At 41.3% G+C, this 18716-nt stretch overlaps 1 protein-coding gene across 7 annotated transcripts in view; it reads left to right on the top strand.

Annotated features, from left to right (window-relative positions):
* The window catches only part of kirrel3l (kirre like nephrin family adhesion molecule 3, like), a 47017-nt gene extending 28671 nt beyond the window's left edge, over positions 1-18346 (top strand). For 4 of the 7 annotated variants that reach the window (XM_047359320.1, XM_047359328.1, XM_047359368.1 and 1 more), the window contains 13 exons: positions 561-710; positions 3823-3980; positions 6313-6463; positions 6597-6702; positions 6976-7124; positions 7242-7369; positions 9477-9603; positions 10856-10956; positions 11646-11844; positions 13808-13927; positions 14097-14206; positions 14363-14473; positions 16272-18346. In XM_047359320.1, the coding sequence (XP_047215276.1) occupies positions 561-710; positions 3823-3980; positions 6313-6463; positions 6597-6702; positions 6976-7124; positions 7242-7369; positions 9477-9603; positions 10856-10956; positions 11646-11844; positions 13808-13927; positions 14097-14206; positions 14363-14473; positions 16272-16775 (2114 nt within the window). In that variant the 3' untranslated portion in view covers positions 16776-18346. The remainder of the gene's footprint in view (positions 1-560; positions 711-3822; positions 3981-6312; positions 6464-6596; positions 6703-6975; positions 7125-7241; positions 7370-9476; positions 9604-10855; positions 10957-11645; positions 11845-13807; positions 13928-14096; positions 14207-14362; positions 14474-16271) is intronic. The other 3 variants (XM_047359335.1, XM_047359342.1, XM_047359350.1) reach the window with 3 other exon arrangements.
* The last annotated feature ends 370 nt before the right edge of the window (positions 18347-18716 follow it).

Here is an 18716-nt window from a genome sequence, read left to right on the forward strand (position 1 = left end):
TGTGTCTCTTTCGGTCTTGTTGCGATCAATGCCTGGTCTCATTAGAAATCACCTCCCTCTCTGTCAGCCATTGGGGTTTTTACACAAATGAATGGCGAGGAGAGAGCACGCCGCTGACAGATCGGCTGCCACTGCACACACCAAACTTTAATTTGTTGCTTACCATTTAAGAGTCTTGTAGGAAGGTGGATAATCAATTGGCTTTTGTCACGCACTGACATTTAAATGTGTACCAGCTCAGTGAGAAAACGGAGAAGCTTCCACTTGACCTTAGCAACCTCATCTTTATTGTGTCTGTGTTTAAAGGACAGCCTCCTCATGCAGCAGCCCTCTCACGTGTTGCTTTTAGAGCCTCATGCCACTGTGCTAAAACATTAACTAAATGCCCAGTCCCTGTAAGGTGCCGTATGCTTTTCACTTGTGCCTTGTAAAGAGCTTTTCCCTCTCTTTTTTTCTTTGTTCAGAGCAGGAGCGTTTTTATTTTTTACTCCTTTCAAAAGTGTTTGTTGTTGCTCGGATTGTTTGCTTCTAACTCTATTCCCTGTGCTGGCTTCATGCAGGCTGGACGCGCTACTCCTTAATGGGCGACCCGCTATCAGGCGAGCACAGCTTGCTGATCGATTCAGCGGAGCTGGCGGATGACGCGGTGTATGAGTGTCAGGCTACACAGGCGGCGCTCCGCTCCCACCGTGCCAAGCTCACTGTACTAGGTAAGATACACAGCTCACTCATGATCCTCTTAGCCAGCCCTTGTGCCAAGGTCTACCGGCTGGCAGAGCTTTGAAAGAGAGGGTGGAGAAAGTCAAGGGAGTGTCTTCAGCACAAAACTCCAAGGCAGAAAGACAAATGTAATTTGTTCGACTTCAAAACTAATAATTTTAAAAGACACTGTGGATCTTTACAGACGTAGTATTCAAATCTTCAAGTCAGTGATTTATCTATTGTGTCATCCTTTGATCCATTTCCTCAGGGCTTAGTGGTCTGCCTTCCTTTAGCACAGTATCATGGTAATACATCACATGTCCTAACTGATTTCTTTCTGAATGATTTCCTTTACTAAGGGAAAATAGCTATCCAAGCCGCCCTGGTCCAACACTTAAATAGAACCTGTCTACAACAACTTGAATCTAAATAGAAATTCGAGGATGGCTTAATAAATTACCAAAAGGAAGTTTTTTGCATTGATTTAGTCATATCCGGTCTTAAATCTGATTGAGATTCTGTGGCGTGACCTTGTTCATGTTCTTTTCATGTGGCAATTTTAAAACAATTCTGCAAAGTAGAGTGGGACAAAGGTCCTCCACAGTGATGTAAAGGTCTCTCTGCCAAATATCACAAACACCTGTTGCCTCCAAGGGTGACAAAACCAGTTATTAGGTCTTAATTAGGTAGTAATTACTTACACACTTGTTGGTGTGGATATGTTTTCTTCCATCTATCCATCCATCCATCCAACCATTTTCTATACCCGCTTTTTCCATACTGGGTCCCGGGGGAGCTGGTGCCTATCTCCAGCGGTCTACGGGAGAGAGGAGGGTACACCCTGGACAGGTCACCAGTTCCATCGCAGGGCAACACAGAGACACACAGGACAAACAATGATGCACATACTCATTCACAGCTAAGGGCAATTTAGAGAGACAAATTAACCTAACAATCATGTCCCGCATGCACGAGGAGAACATGCAAACTCCATGCAGAAGAACCGGGAGTCGACCCAGGACCTTCTTCCAGCATGGCAACAGTGCTACCAAATGTGCCACCGTGCAGCCTGGATATTTTTCTTCCTTAAAAAAATTATCAAGAGCATGAACGACAAAGTTAGTTTGATGCTGAAACATTTAAGTGATAAAAATGCAAAAACAAAAGAAATCTGTAAAGGGCCAAATCCTTTTCATAATACTCCACATGTTTACGTTTGTATAAAAGTTGTGTTGTTTGTATTTACCTGAGTGGGGTAAGATTTTAAAAATTGCCGTTTGAAATCTTTTTTTTATACTGCAAAAACATTTCTTAAGAAAGCGCCAAGCAAAGCCCACAAAAAAAGAGGGGAAACGCCTATACTCTTAGTGGCAATAATCGAGACTGTACAGGTCCAAGATAATGTGATTGCTGCAGTCACAAATGACTCGCACAGTTGCTTGAAGGTCCAGATCTGCCCAGTTAGCACATTTTGCAGCAAGCCACAACATCTATCAAGCACAAGGCGGTTTTGTACATTAACGTGACGTGAGTGATCTACTTCTTCACAGAGACGTTCAGAAGTGGAGGGAGGAGGGTGGTGGAGGTGGTGGTGGTGGTGGGGGTTATATGGTCAGAGTGGCGAGGATTAGAAGTGACAGACCTTATGGGAGTCGGCAAAGCGCTGCTGGCATCTGGTGGCATGCAAAGGAACACCACTCCGTTAATTAGTCCTGTCAATAGTCTATAAATTACTACACAAGCAAATAATCCTTGTGAGAAGAGAGAAACTTGAATAGAGAATTTATGCACAGCAGCTGCAGCAGACTGTGCCAAAAATGCTGCTGTTTTTTAAGTTATCTGTTGACGCTAAGGAATAATGGTTTTAGAGACTGGGTTTCCTAGGTAGGGGAACCATACTCACATCTGAAATGAAATAAAAGTAATCATACCCATTGAACTTTTTCACAACTTATTAGAGTGGCAAAACTATTCTTTAAAAGAAGAATGAGCAAAAGTTTCAGTTTGAGACTTTCAGGTGTAATTGCAGTGAAAGTTGGTTTTAAAAAGTATTGATCAAACAACACTTGTTTATTTGCATAGAAGTTTGACAACCATGTCTAATTTTCCTTCCACTTCACAATTGGGCATCTCAATAAAATAAAAGGAATATTCTGGCTGCAATGGGACAAAATGGGAAAAAGTTCAAGTTCCTTTGAATGCTCATCTGCCCACCTTTGTGTCTAGATCAGGACAAAGCATTCCACAGTCACATATGTATAAAAAATATAGAGAGATTTATGTAAGCCATGGAAATCAATAAAAACTACCACTTCTTCTGTAAAAGCGTCCTAAAAGACTCCAGCTGGTGGATCATGATCATCATGCGCATGAAATACACGCTGAAATAAAATCAGGATGGAGTTTAGCTGTTTGTGAGGACATGACTATCAAAAAGGAAGTGGGTCTTTCCTGCGTTGTGCGCACAACTGTGTGTGTGTGTGTGTGTGTGTGTGTGTGCATAAATCAATGTGGCCAGATGAGACCAAAGCAATCCTGCACAGTCAAAGGAGTCAACGGTGGGAGTGCAGTCAGGGGAATCGGCATGGAAATTAAAATCACCTAGCACTCGGATTCCATTAGTGTCCATGCCACGGCAACGGAAGGACCTCTGACAATTCAGATACACACAGCGAAATTGGTTCGGCGGAGGGTGCGAGAAAGGCTAGCACAAGCCCCATGTTTACGCCTTCTCTTATTGGTCGGGGGAGATAGACGCCTTCATCAGGGGTGGCACGCTCGGCTTCCCAGTGGTGCGTGCGAAACCATGCAAATAAATGAACAAATAAGCAATTCGCCTGAAACATCACTCTGCAACAGTGGGAGCAAATAGAGTAATAATGCTGGTCCCCAGAAAGGAAATAAACAAGGTTGAGTGTTTCTATTTTTACCCCTCCGCCAACTAACAACTGTTCTTGGTAATTTCTCATGTTTAAAACTACACCTTGTTAACACACACTCGGTAGTAAGAAGGTACATAGATGCTGAGCTAAGAGCTACAGCAAGTGTCAACCTGGCTCTGTACTTGCCTGGATCTTGCCATTTTGTTTTTGAGTGGTATAATTTTGTTCTGCTCCACAGTTCCCCCTTCTGACCCCGTGGTGGAAGGCAGCCCCGTTGTTCGTCTGAAGGCCCACACACTGCACAACCTTACCTGCAGAGCCTCAGGAGCCAAACCTGCAGCTGAGATCACCTGGTATAGAGATGGAGAGGTCATGGAGTCAGCGATTTATTCCAAGGTACAGCGAGAGTGGGCTCAATCGCTAGCCACCCACACAGTCTTGTAGAACGTAACAGTTGGAGAGGAATAAATATTCAAGAACTATTCAAAGCAACGATTATTCCTGTTGGGGGTATGACTCTCAATATCTTTTTATTTCTTTTAATCTTTCTTTTTTTATCTGTTACCACCCTTCACTGACAAAGATTTCTTATTTTGCTCTCTGCAGTCCCTCTCCCATTTTTATCAGTTTCCTCCATTCCAACACCGCACCCCCCATCACCCTATTCCCCCATCACCCTATTCTCCCCCCCTCCACCCCCTTTGCTAATGCAGCCACACTACAGCATAACTGGAGCATGCCAAAGCTCAGACAGGCATAGGCCTTTCATACAGTAGAGCTTCTGCACAGGAGAAATCACCCACAACAATGTAGAGACACAATGGGGATGCGCCTGAGCGTGAGCCGGACACGCCTGGGAAAGTGTCACATTTTTCATGCTCCCTGACCACGCTAATCGACGCTAAACGCCACATTTAAGGAAGCTGAAGCCTGCAGAGAAACAGAGGAGGTGTGGTGGTGGTGGTCTTGGTGGGGGGGCGGGTATAGGAAGAGAGGGGTGAGGGCATGAGAGGACATGAGGTGTAAGGAATTGAAGAGAGGAGCATCAATATTCAGTTAAACCAGAGGGGGCTTTGTGAAAACGGAGCAAATATCAGTCGATATTTCCAAACTGAAGCCAGGTTGAGGGTTGGACAAAGCTTTGTCAGAGTGAGTGGTGGTGACAGGGAGTGATGTGATTTGATCTAGCATAAAAATGCATTTTGTGTGTTTGTCCGAGGAAGTGAAAGACCTGCTCTATTGATTTGGCTGTCATGGGGAAAAGGTTTAGCTCGCACTCGATGTGTGACACTTCTTAACCCCACCACCACCACCATAATAAAACACAAACACATACCTTTCTATGTGATTATTTTCCCTTCTCTATGTATTGTGCTTTGAACTTTATTACATTTTGTCTACAAAACCACATACTTCATTATATTTTCCTCACATTTTTTTGTGAAAAAACGCTGAATTGAAACTAATGCATGATTTTCAAAATTTTCTACCAATAAAAATGTGAAAAGTTTCAGATCTAACTGTATTCAGCCCCCTTTACTCTTAGTCCTCAATAAAATCTAGTGAGGCCACCTGTGTGTACTTTAATCCCAGCATGAATACAGCTGTTCTGTGATGGCGTCAGAGATAACATTTGAGAGCAAACTATGGCTAAAAGTAATTAAGAACCAATTGACATTTTTAAATATAAATATTATTACAAATGCTGGTTTTTACATGGAATAATTGCATTGAATTTCCAAAACAGAATGACACTAAAAGTACCATAAGTATTTTTTTAGATCCATCAGAATTTATTGGAATCTATTTGCTTTTTTCATAATTTTCCACATATATCTACATCCTGTAGAAGGAATTGTATTCATCCTCTTTTGAAGTTTTATGATTTTCTTTGTTTTAAAAACCTAAAAAAAAACCTGTACTTGACTACAAATTTCCTATAGTAGAAAAATTATAATGTGCCTTTTTTCAAAAGGTCATGTAAGATTTGCTGTGCTGAATGAGTTTTATGTTGCTGGACTGAGGGCAAAAATTGCTCTTAGGTCTGTAAATGTTGCAGACTCCTGCAATAGATACACAGCAAGACCTAGCATGGAATGGTTTAGATCTAATCATTTTTATGTGTTAGACTGGCCCGGTCAAAGTCCAGACATAAAGCCAATTCAGGATCTGTAGCGAGGCTTGAACGCAAATTTTTAGAGACTCTCCTTATCAATCTATTATTTTCCTTTAAACTTACATTAAATGTACTACTTTGCGTTACCATCACAGTGAACCCCGAAAAAACGCAATCCTGTTTGTGGTTGCAACATGACATAATGTTAAAAAGTTCAGGGGAGATAAACACTTTTGCAAAGCACTGTATTACTGTGCCCACTGGAGTTTTTTATGCATGTATAAGAAGCAGGAAGAAGAAAGTGAACACCCAGTGAAGAGTCTACAACTTTACTTACATAGAAATATTGATTTCCAAGCAGTAAAGAGATTTAAAAGATGATGACAAATAAGAATGATGACAGGGATCGTTTTTAGAAATGTGGGAAAAAGGCAATATTCCTCTGCTGCATCATAAAACTTTACTAACATTCCAAAGAACTGGACCGCAATTTTAATGCTATGCACATGAAAAATAAAGCCTGTGGTGTCAAAAGGTACTGACTTGTTTTGTGCAACATTGAGCGGATTTTCCCTGTTAAGTGCCTGCATCATTGTTGTCCAAACTCTGTAGACGCTAATGGAGGATGGGAAGAGGGAGGCAGCTGTCAGTATGCTTCCTATAATTCCAGAAGACAGTGACTCTGGACGCACCTACACCTGCAGGGTTCTCAACCCAGCTGCCCCCGCTGGACGACAGACGTCAGTCACTATTAGTGTCCAGCGTAAGTACACACACCTGTCCATAAAGATCTTTAAAAGATAAAAAAAAAGTTATGGAAAGTGCAGGCATTGTATTTCGTGTGGTTGCCAGCTTTAGTCCTGAGTCTTTAACATGAACATGCTTGCTTCTCATAGATCCTCCTTCAGTGACCCTGTCAGTCCAACCTCAGACTGTAACCGAGGGGGCCAAAGTTCTCTTCATCTGCTCTGCATCTGCCAACCCTGAGATCACTGGTTACAGGTACACCCAGTGATCCAAGGCCATAAGAACCGATTTAAACATCTGTCATGATGTTCCGATAATTTGCAATCCAAATTTCTTGAAAACCTAGAGTTGACAGTAAATAAAAAAGTAAAGCTTCGAAAGTCAATTCTTTACACTAAATGGGCTTCTTTATTGACAGCATTTGATTGGCACGGCCCTTGAATGGATTAATGGCAGTTTTCATATGCATGGCTAATTGCCTTCCCTGAACGAATGCAACAGTTTAATGTGATTACTCTTCTGTCCAAGGTGGTCGAAAGGAGGAGTGCCAATCTCAGAAGCCAATGGGGACAGCCTGGAGGTGACAGTGGACTATTCTTACTTCACTGACCCAGTGTCCTGCGAGGTGTCCAACTCTGTAGGCAGCACCAACGTCAGCACTCTGGTCGATGTGCAATGTGAGTTTCTCCGAAGGAACATGTCATGCAGTACAGCTAGCTGTTGTTTGACATGTTTAAGGGGCATATTGCCTAAAGGGAGTTTTTCATTCATTCAAACTGCCTGCTTTACCTTAGTCGGACCCAGACTGCTGTCGGAGCCAAAGCCGATAACTGTAGACATAGGGATGGATGCAGCCTTTACCTGCGCATGGACTGGAAACCCTCCGCTGACTCTGGCCTGGACAAAGCATGGCTCCAGCGTGGTAAGTCAACCCGAAAAACAAGTCGCCACTTTATCTTGATGGTAAAACCTCACTGCCGACGTTCCTCCAGAGAGAAACATTCGCACATGGCCTTGAGGCATGAATCCCACACACTTTTTCCGACACTTTTTCCTGGCTGAATCTTCAACACCTCTCACAGCTTGCTCCCTTAGGGCTGGAGCCTCTGGCAGAAAACTGTCTGCCCACTGACAGATTCATACAGAAAAATACGTGCACATGGCATGCTGTCATAAGTCTAAGGTAATCAGTTGGTCAGTCAATCAGCCAACAACTGGTTCAAACAAAAAGAATTACTACCTGACTGTCGCTCCACAGTTTATAAAAAGATCATATTTTGTTTGACATTGAATAAAAGATGTGTCCAGACTTGTCTTTCTGTCAATTGTTAATTTGTTGTTGTTTCAGCTTCACAGAAGATTGCTTAAAGTAAGGGTGCAGGTTATTTGAGGTTGGATTCTGGTCAGCTACTCAGAGCTATGGACGATTTTGTTTTAGACAACCTGATAGCATGTTTTCCATTACTTGTATATCAAAAATCAACTGATTTAATACGTGAGCAATAACCTTTTTCATCCTTTTTGCTGTAAGTCTTAATGTTTGGCCTAGATATAAGATCTTGTAATTGTTTAAGCCTTTATTTTAATCACTTTCATGTGAAATTGACACAAAACTCTTTAAAATGTTGCTAAAATATCTCCTGAGAGAGACTAATAATGATTTATAAAATACTGTCAGCATAACCTGCCATGACATTTTGAGATTAGAAATGTTTTTAGATGGTCTTGGTCCCATTCAGACTAGCCATTAGGTTTCTCAGGAAAAAATAAGTATTACAAATAATCTACTGCAAGTGAGGTATTAATTTCCTATATAAAGTATTAATTTCTTATATGAGGTATTAATTTCTTATATGAGGTGTTAATTTCTTATAACTTTTTAACAGAACCTCGCAACAAAAATGTCTGAACTATACTTTTTAGAAGCTAATAGTACCAACTTCACTGTGCAAGATCAAAGTAGATTGGTCCTTAATGGACAGCTTTCCAGCCTTTCCCATCTTTCCGCACAATAAAATTCTATTTCAATGGATATTTGTTAAACATTTCTGTCATCTTAATGGGAAACAAAAGTTCAAATGTTTTTTTTTGTCATAGTTAGGTGATTGTGAATTAGTTTTAATTTTGTGATCATCTTGCATTTGTCTAAAAACTGAAAATTACTGCATATTTTACAACAGCATATCTCTACCACTCATATGTAAAAAAGACCTAGACGCAACATCTGAATCCTCCTCCTCAAAGTCACTTTCTTGGGTGAAATAATGAGAATTTTCCATCTTAACTTTACATCACTCTGGTAAACGTCTTTCACTGCACACACCATTAAAGGGAGGCGTCCCTTAGGATCTTCTTTCCAGACCACTAATATAATTTCTGAAGCCTTGCTAGAGAAAGCAGACCCAGCACAGACCGCTGTTGGAGGAAATAAGGAGTGCCGTCATCTCTCAGAGCGAGCGCTTTCAGCCACTTTGAGCAAAATGTGCAGGCATTTTTCTAATCCACCCACTGCCACTGTCCCTCACAGATTCATGAGTAATGGATTAATTGAGTTACTCCATAAGTGTGTTGAAATAAAAAAATGGAGAGAGTGAGAGGGAGGATGTGAAGACGGAGAGAGGGAGGGAAGAGGACAGAGTGGGGATAAATGGATTAATCACAGCTTGATGGAATGACAGGATCAATGAGCTAAGGAGTGAGTGTAGGAGCTCCAAAGGCTAGGGAACACTCACACATAGTATGCCACGATCTGTCCCCACTGTTTAATTACAACAATCTCCCCAGCAGCACGGTCACTCAGCGGTGGCTGGAGTGCTTAATGCTGTGATTAAAGCTCTTCACAATGAAATTAAACTCCAACCACCAGCATTTGTTACAATGGTCAGCCCACCTCTGCGCTGCCTCCGCAATGAGGGGGCCCCTGATGAAGGCTTGCGCTTCTTTTGTCTGCCTGTTCCCTCCGCCGCCTCATTTCTCGCTTTTTCTCTTTCTAACACATTTCTCACTTGTCTCCTTGGATCTCTCACCAGGTGCTCAGTAATGGTAACACCTTGCAGCTGAAGGCTGTTACCCAGGAGGATGCTGGAACATACACCTGCAAGGCCATTGTTCCTCGTATAGGAGTTGCAGAAAGAGATGTCACTCTAACAGTAAATGGTGAGTGACTTCTTCTGAAAATGACTGCATGGTCTCAAAGTACTGTTCTAAAACTTTGAGATACTTAGGCATTTGCAAATTAAGCTTATAAAAAATGTTTCCTTATTTTAAGAAACGATTTTTTATGTAACTTTTCCTCAAATTCCAAATTAATTCTTTATTCAGATTTTTTTTTTTTTTATTCATTTCATTAAGACTAAAGCAAAGATCGGTGTGGTATCTGGCAGGGTAATATATCACTGCTAGCATGCAGTCAAACTCTGCTTGCCAATAATATATTTGGTCAGTTGGATGGACTGTCACTGACTTTTATGCCCGCACTAGATATAGAGTAAATTTTAATGATCATGATGCTAAAGCATAAGGAGAGTGGTCAAAACAATATGATGATGGAAAATAAAAAAAAAGGTGAGAAGAATGTTAGTTCATGAGATGTGAATCTAAAGAAAGTCCAGAACATTAACGTTAGTAATCTAACTGTTATCAACAGGCTTGAATGCCATTAAAATAGAATTGGAATAGAAACAGATAAAAAAAAACAGAAAAAAATATAGTAAATTATTAAAAGCTTGATGAAACAGCAATTTTGTATAACCAATGGCTTCCATGTTTCAACTTGCATGTGCAACATTTTCCTAAATGAACTTTTATGTAACCTGCTGCTCAATGTAGTTTTATCTGCAAAACCTGTACTTTGCATAATTATTATCTTGGACTTTGCTGTAATTTGTTAAAATTTATCTTTATGCACTTTGTTGTTATACACTCACAACTTCCTTGTTGAAATTTGATCAGTAACTTTAACTGGGACACTGAAGATAAATTGTGGATCACGTGCCATAGTAAAAAGGGCCTGGCAACGGCCATGTAAAGCCACATTACCAGCAAGAACGATATAAAATAAAAACGAGCATGCTTTTTGTAGTCGTTATCTAAAATGGTCGTTTAAAAAAATGAATGCAGTGTCTTGCAATGCCTTTTGTAACTTCCTGTAGCAGTTGTTACCTTGTTAACCTTACCTTGCACCTAAACAGGAACATCATATGGAGATTTGGTTTTAGCTGTTTTTTCTTTTGTTTTTTTCATTTCTGTCTTACCCTATGACAATGATAAAGCTAGCAATATTTGTTTCACATCTTGTAGATTATGCAAACATACAGTTTTTCTGTGGCTGTTTTTGTGAAGTTGCTGTTAAGCAAAAAATGATTCATGTCTCTATTTCTTTTCTGTCTGTCTTCCTTCTTTGTACCAGGTCTGCCTATCATCACAGCAGATGCAACGCAGCATGCTGTTAAGCACTCCAAGGGCAAACTCGAGTGCCGGGTGGGAAGCAGCCCTCCACCTGATAAGATTGTAAGCAAGCCTCTTTATTTGTGTTGTGGTTCTTTTCCTCATTTGTGGGGGGAAAACACACTGAAATGTTCCTCCTTGCCACACCCACATGAGAGAGCAGTCAGAGGAATGTTAGTCCTGACCTCAGCCTCACACCTTTGCTCCAACACACCTCAACCTCACTTGTTAAAAGATGCACACTCGGGCACACATATTCACAGCTGTAATTGCACAGAGGCACTGGTAGGATTGCAGAGTTAGGGGAGTGGCAGACGGCAGGGTTTTTGCAGGATTTGCCAAACTACATTCAATTAGTAACCCAAGAGGCATCACTCAGCTGACCCTATTGAACTGCTGAAGGTATGCTGGGCTGGAAGAGGATAATTGGGGTGTGAAGAGGAGTGAGAGGCAGGAGCCCTGCTGTCCTGATGCTGGAGATGGCAGAGAAGAGCCTTATTTGGTTGTGCAGCCTTCTAACCCTCCTTAGGCCTCACCTGCAGGGCAGACGTGGATGGTAGCTTAAACATGAGCCTATGAGCCATGTCAGCCACAGAGCACCTTGAAAGTCAGGAGAGGGAAAGCAGAACAAACAGTTGTATTTCTGTTGGCAGACGGATCTATAAACAATTGCGTATGCCTTTGCTTTGGTCATTTGCTGAGAGATTCAACATAAAAAAAGGTATTTACTATCCATTGTTTACCCTCCACAGGTGTGGACCTTTGGGGACATGAGTCTGTCTTCTGGTTCTTCTGGTCGTTACTCAGTGCAGACTGTGACCACTGACCACGGGGTCCTGTCCTCTCTGGTGCTGTCTGAGACTTTGGTGCAGGATTTTCAGATGCGGTACAACTGCACCGCTTGGAACCGATTCGGCACTGGCACTGCCCTAGTCACACTGAAGGAGCAAGGTAAACACTGACAGCAGTTCTGCATAAAAGGTTAAAGCGATCTTACCATAATTGTTACATGAGCAGAGGTGGCTCAACGAAGTGAAATAATAAAATGGCTACTTTTCTAGCTTACTGTAGCAGCTAGCGGCGCTTCTAATCTTAGCTTGTACACAAACAGGCACAATAAGAGCAAATTGGGTTTCTGCTGTGTTATTTTTAAAAGCTTTGCCATCTTTTAATTACTGACAGCATATTAATTGTTGTCACCAAAATGAAACAGCCATGCTCAGTGCCCCCCACCGAAAAAATAAATACATAATATGTTCACTACAAACATTATCCTTAAAAAATGGTTGTTTAACAAATTTAAAATTGACTAGTAAGTAACATTTGGTGCAATAACTCGTTGATGTTTTAAATCACTGCTTAATTTGCTTCCTGTAGCAGCTATATGTGTTGCAGTGCTGACTCTAACTTGTACATAACAGGGAAACTATGCGGAGATCTGGCTTCTGCTGTGTGATTTTCAAAGTATTTATCATCTTGTAAATACTGCAAGCAGATGGCTTGCTGCTAAAGGGAATTTGTCATGGTGGATGACAACAGCTGATATTAAAGCCACGTGCTCAGCAACACCAATAACAAAATCATCATAATTAAGCTCATTACAATAGTTATCAACCAAAATGGGATTTAAAAATCTATAAATACCTGATAAATCAAATTTTTTGTGGCAATGACGAAGTTTTATATTGCAACGTCTCCACTTCCTATAGCAGCTAGCTTTGCTGTAGTACTTATAAATAAAAAACATTTAGTAGATTCGGTTTCTGCAGTGTTATTTTCAAAGATTTGCCATGTTGTAATTACAACAGCATAAAATAAGCTAAGATATATACTTTACAGGACCAATTATGAGAGATTCAGTTTCTGCTGTGTGATTTTAAAATTGTTGACATCTTATTAGTGACAGCATGTAACTTGTCCCTGGATAATTTGTTTTCACCTTGGCTCATAATAGCCAAAACAAAAGCAGCATGCTTAGCAACATCATTAAAAAAAACTACATAATACCCTCACTACAACAGTTATCCATCAAATAATCAGTATGTGTAGCATTAGTTGATTTGAGTTTAAACACCTGCTTTTCTAGCTTCTAGCAACAGCTAGCTGTGCTGCAAAACTTAATTTTGCTTGCACACTTCCCTGATCATCGTAAAGGAGCAGGTTAGACACTGAAAAGAGATCTTAAATTAAAAGTTACTTTGATATTGTCAATCCTGACAGTAGGTTAGATAAGGAGAAAAGGATGACCCTGTTTGCAGTCATCTTAATTATACTCTTCTAATCAATATAATTTAACCAGTAGATGGCTAGGTTAATGAATATGTTTGCCCCATAATATGGATATTGATTAGGGACCAAATGTGTATGTGGTTGGGATCATAATCTCTATCACCTTCCCATAGCTGAGCTCAGAAATTTAGGCTACAGACCCTTTGAAGTGGTCTTTAACTTCCCCAGCAGTAGCACCTCAGCTGTGCCACCTGTAACCTTCGCTACAGCAAACACCAAAAATAAGGTCCTCGACAGTGATTTACATCATTCGTATCACAGCAGAGGTCTCCAGAGAGAGGCAGCGGTATCTCCTGGAATCTCTAATTAGATTACTGTCTATTGCTTCATTGCATGTCAGGCCTTGTTACCCTTCCGTCAGAAAGATTAGAGACAATAGCCATGCTGCAAGATGCCGAATTGTCCACATGAGCATATGCTACAGAAGCTGTGAGAGGACTGAGGCGTACTGTTTATGCGTACTGGATTTATAGCCATGGCAGGTTTAAGGGATTCGCAAGACAAATGAATGAACCCTCTTTATTTCTTCCATTTTAATTTTCCTCATTTGCTCTGCACATTTAAATTAACATACAAATATGCTGTTTTTCCTATCTACTCCTACCCTCTTCTTCCTCTATATCAGAGGCCCTGCCTATGCTGATAATTGTTGGTGGAGCAGTGGGTGGAGGTTGTGTCCTGCTCATCTGTGTCATCACACTGGTCTCCCTCTGCTGCCGACACACAGGCAAAGGTGAGCTCAACGGTCAGTATGGGCAAGATAGGAAATTCTTCAAATCAAACCAATGTCTATTTTTCTTTGTTGAACACTGAAGATTTTCTTGCACTTTTATCTTGCATTTAAAACAATATGTAAATTTCGATGACAAAACTTGCTACGATGCGTCAAGTAAAATCCTTTTCAATTCCCACAGGTAAAAGATGCACTCGACTTTCCAAGAGTGATATCAGGGTTCAGATTGTTCACAGTGATCACAATGCTACTCGTGGCAACGATGATGAGGAGGATGTCAAAGAACCAATGGTAGGTTTGATTTATTCTTTTTTTTTACCTTCTCTGTGTGTTAGACAGTGATGGGAGCTGGAGAGACGGGGGTTACATTAACATTGAAACTGAAACTTCAAACTTTCCTTTTGTTCGTATTCAAGCAAGGTCTTGTTCGTTCTTGCAATTCTTTAGAAATGCTTGGTCTATCCTCAGGCTCCCAACAGCAGTGAGTCTCCAGGGACATCTCGCACAGAACACAGCGACCTCCTGGAGGAGGAGGACGACGAAAGATCGGACATCAAGGTAAAACTTAAAACACTTGAAAAGACACCTTCAGTGCAGCCAGTAAAGTGTCTTGCAAAAGTGTTCACACCTATTTTCCACATTATATCACATTGCAACCACATACTTCAAAATACACTGCTCAAGAAAATACAGGGAACACTCCTAGATCTGAATGAATGAAATATTCTCATTGAATACTTTGTTCTGTACAAAGTTGAATGTGCTGACAACAAAATCACACAAAAATCATCAATGGAAATCAAATTTGGAGGCCTGGATTTGGAGTCACACTCAAAATGAAAGTGGAAAACCACACTACAGGCTGATCCAACTTTGATGTAATGTCCTTAAAACAAGTCAAAATGAGGGCTCAGTATTGTGTATGGCCTCCACGTGCCTGTATGACCTCCCTACAACACCTGGGCATGCTCCTGATGAGATGGTGGATGGTCTCCTGAGGGATCTCCTCCCAGACCTGGACTAAAGCATCCGCCAACTCCTGGACAGTCTGTGGTGCAACGTGACGTTGGAGGATGGAGCGAGACATGATGTCCCAGATGTGCTCAATCGGATTCAGGTCTGGGGAACGGGCGGACCAGTTCATAGCTTCAATGTCTTCATCTTGCAAGAACTGCTGACACACTCCATCCACATGAGGTCTAGCATTGTCCTCCATTAGGAGAAACCCAGGGCCAACCGGACCAGCATATGGTCTCACAAGGGGTCTGAGGGTCTCATCTCGGTACCTAATGGCAGTCAGGCTACCTCTGGCGAGCACATGGAGGGCCATCCTGGATGAGCTGCACTACCTGAGCCACTTGTGTGGTTTGTAGAGTCCGTCTCATGCTACCACTAGTGTGAAAGCACCACCAACATTCAAAAGTGACCAAAACATCAGCCAGAAAGCATAGGTACTGAGAAGTGGTCTGTGGTCCCCACCTGTAGAACCACTCCTTTCTTGAGTGTGTCTTGCTAATCGCCAAAGATTTCCCCCTGTTGTCTATTCCATTTGCACAACAACATGTGAAATTGATTGTCAATCAGTGTTGCTTCCTAAGTGGACAGTTTGATTTCACAGAAGTGTGATTTACTTGGAGTTATATTGTGTTGTTTAAGTGTTTTTAATGTGATACCCCCATCACAAAGTAGTGCATAACTGTGAACGGTATGTGGTTCCAAAATAAACATATTAAAGTGTGTTTTGCATTTGTATTCTGTTTCATTTATTCTGTTACCCTAAAAAGGAATCGCGTAATTAGTAAAAAGAACCCACCTGGGTGCGCTTAATTTCAGTAAAAATACAGCAGTTCAGAGAAGATCTCAAAGGTTTGTCAGAGAACACACAGCATCATGAAGACCAAGGAACACAGCTGATAGGTCAGGGACAATGTTGTTGAGTGGTTTAAAGAAGGATTTAGTTTCCAATACCCCAAACATTTGATCACTCAAACAGCAAACAAATGCAAACCTACCAAGACATAGCTTTAGCTGTCCACCTATGCCAATAGACCGGCCAAGGAAAGCTGTCAAGAGGCCCACAGTAAATCTAGAGGAGCTGCAGAGATCTACAACTCAGTTGGCAAGAAGAAAGCCATTGTTGATCCAGGAAGAAAACCTGTTACAAACCGCAAAAGTCGCGAAGCTGATCTGTATGTTGAAGTTTGTGGTTGTAACATGAGAAAATATTGGAAAAACTCAAAGGATCTAAGTATTTTCGTAATGCACTGTATGCATTTAAATGTTTCAAACATTTGCACATGAACACATAACTAAATATATTTCACATTTATGATTTGTATTTCTGTCTTCAACATAGGACCCCACCAACGGATATTACAATGTCCGGGGCCACGACGATCGTCACATTCGCAACAGTGGCTTCTCTGAGTATGTGCCCAACTCCCGGCCAGTCTACACACCATCACAGCTGCCTTCCCCAAGCCCCATGTATGGCCAGCACGGCACCCAGCCTCGCATCTACGAGTTCTCCCATCGGTACGCAACCAACACCGTGAGCAGATCTTCGTACGAACAGCAGCCACCAGCTCAGCAGCAGCAGCCGCAGTCGCCCACCCAACAAGCCAACATTTATCCCACAGATCCCCTGTACAGCGGCTCGGCCTACCTTCCTGCCACCTACGGTCGTGCCTTTACTAGCTACGTCAAGCCAGCTTCTTACGAGAAGGTTGATGCCTATGACCAATCAGATCAGGCCAGCAAGGTGTCTAGCTCATCTCGCTTCTCCTACGCCTCCTCTCAAGTGTCCTCCCAGCAATCCGACTATGGCCGGCAAACTCAACGCATGCAGACTCATGTCTGATTAGACACAAAGAACAAAGTGAGGGTGAAAAGTGAGTAGATTCCACATTTGTGGTTGAACTAACATTTAAGGAGACTTTATTTACTCACACAGTCCTGCAAGGATTTGTTTGGACAGTCATGATAAAAGTCATGGGATAACCAAACTCCCCTGTGATGGATGCCAAGATGGAAAATCTAGCACTGCGTGATACCTCACTGGGTTTTACACAAATTTTTGAACATGAAAGGGGCCATCTGGAACATGACTACATCTCAGCTGGGAAATCGTTTAACCTGCATTCCAGTCCTTAACTTTGAGTCAACACTAAATGTCAAAATGACCTTGTGAATACTGGGAAAGAAGATCTCACATATCTAAAACCTATTCAAGAAAAAGAAAACAAAAAACAATATGAACAGCATTTTGTTGTCTGTCATTTGGTGTCTTGTTGGCATGCGAAAGCAATTCTAAGCACATTTGTGTCTCTATCATTAACAAAAGACTGAGCTATTTACAGAGACAGGCTTATCCTATTCCGCACAACAGGCTAGCTGTACTGACCAACAAGTGCTGCAGGCACTGTACTGTATGAAGAGTAATCACTAGTGGAATATATCTGAACTTAGCTGTATTCCTGGAGCGTCCTCTGATGATGACATGTTTTGGACATAGAAGTGTTTCTTGCCAGCGGATGACACAGAAAAACAAGGAGAATGTGTGTACAGTATATATTAACTATGTTGTACAAGATGAACAAGGCTAGGCCATGAAACCCCAAAGATGGTAAGAACAGAATGGGGAAAAATTAGGGCCAACGCTTGAAAAGAATAAACTTGTGTTTTCTGATTGTACAACGAAGGGTTAGGATCCTAATAGAACAATCAAAAGCGGTGTTGAGGAAATTTCTGGAGGCTCAGAGGGATAAGTAATGCATCAGTGGAGGTTCTAAAGTGAACCGTTTAAAAGTTTTACAACTCAATCGAAATGTCTAAACATGTTTACAAGAACCAGTACTACCCTGAAACACTGCGCATCTGTACAAACGGCTCTTGCTCTCTCTCTCTCTGTTGCATGCAAACGATGTGTCTTGTGACAAATTTTCAGCGTTTATATTCATCTCCATGTCATGTTTGAATGAAACAGATTCTCCGCACCCGATCCCGTTGTTTCACTACCTGATGTTTTCTGTAAAGCCAGTTGTCTATGAGAGCTAGTGCCAGGGAAGCCTGACGAGAAAACAAAATGTCGAGAGGAAGTCAACATTATCGCTTGTCTTTTATTTTTATATTTTATATAAGCCTTAAAGTACAGCTTGTGAGCTGCTCTATTGTAAAGTATCTTTATATACATGTGTAATCTGTCTTGTGTTTTTTTTAGCCGTCACAGATTTTCATATTGAGGTTGTTCAATCATCGAAATGCAGTTAAAATGCTTGTTTTCTTTCAGTTGAACACAACTAATTGCCATTTCTTTGTTCATTCTTATATTAATGTATTAAGAATTTTATTTGCTAGAAATGAGCTATTGTTGCTTGTACCTTTGTACACATATTTATATTTAAATAAAACCATTTCCAGTAAAGAAACAGACTCCGGTGAATCCTCAAAGTTATTTAGCCACAGCTTCACATCAGCAAAGCTTCCAGTATAGCAAAAGTGATGAATACATAAATTAGCAGCACTGTCTATGTTGATTTTCCAATTTTCCCACTGCTGCTGTGACTTTAATGAAGACAGATGAGACAGTAGATCCTCCACCACCCCCCACTATATGTGTTTCCACCTCCTGAAGTCAACATGCCCATTTGGTAGGGTAATAAGATGTGACAAAGGAAGGTATTATTTGACAAAATGAGCTCGTCTTGTCACCACTGTTCCCCAGGTATACATGCTGCTCGTGGCAGGGAGGAGAGGTACATCCTCATTACAATTCCATTGTGAAAAGGGATGAGGACTCCCA

Source organism: Girardinichthys multiradiatus, chromosome 3 (assembly GCF_021462225.1).
Source record: "Girardinichthys multiradiatus isolate DD_20200921_A chromosome 3, DD_fGirMul_XY1, whole genome shotgun sequence".
Classification (NCBI taxonomy): Eukaryota; Metazoa; Chordata; class Actinopteri; order Cyprinodontiformes; family Goodeidae; genus Girardinichthys; species Girardinichthys multiradiatus.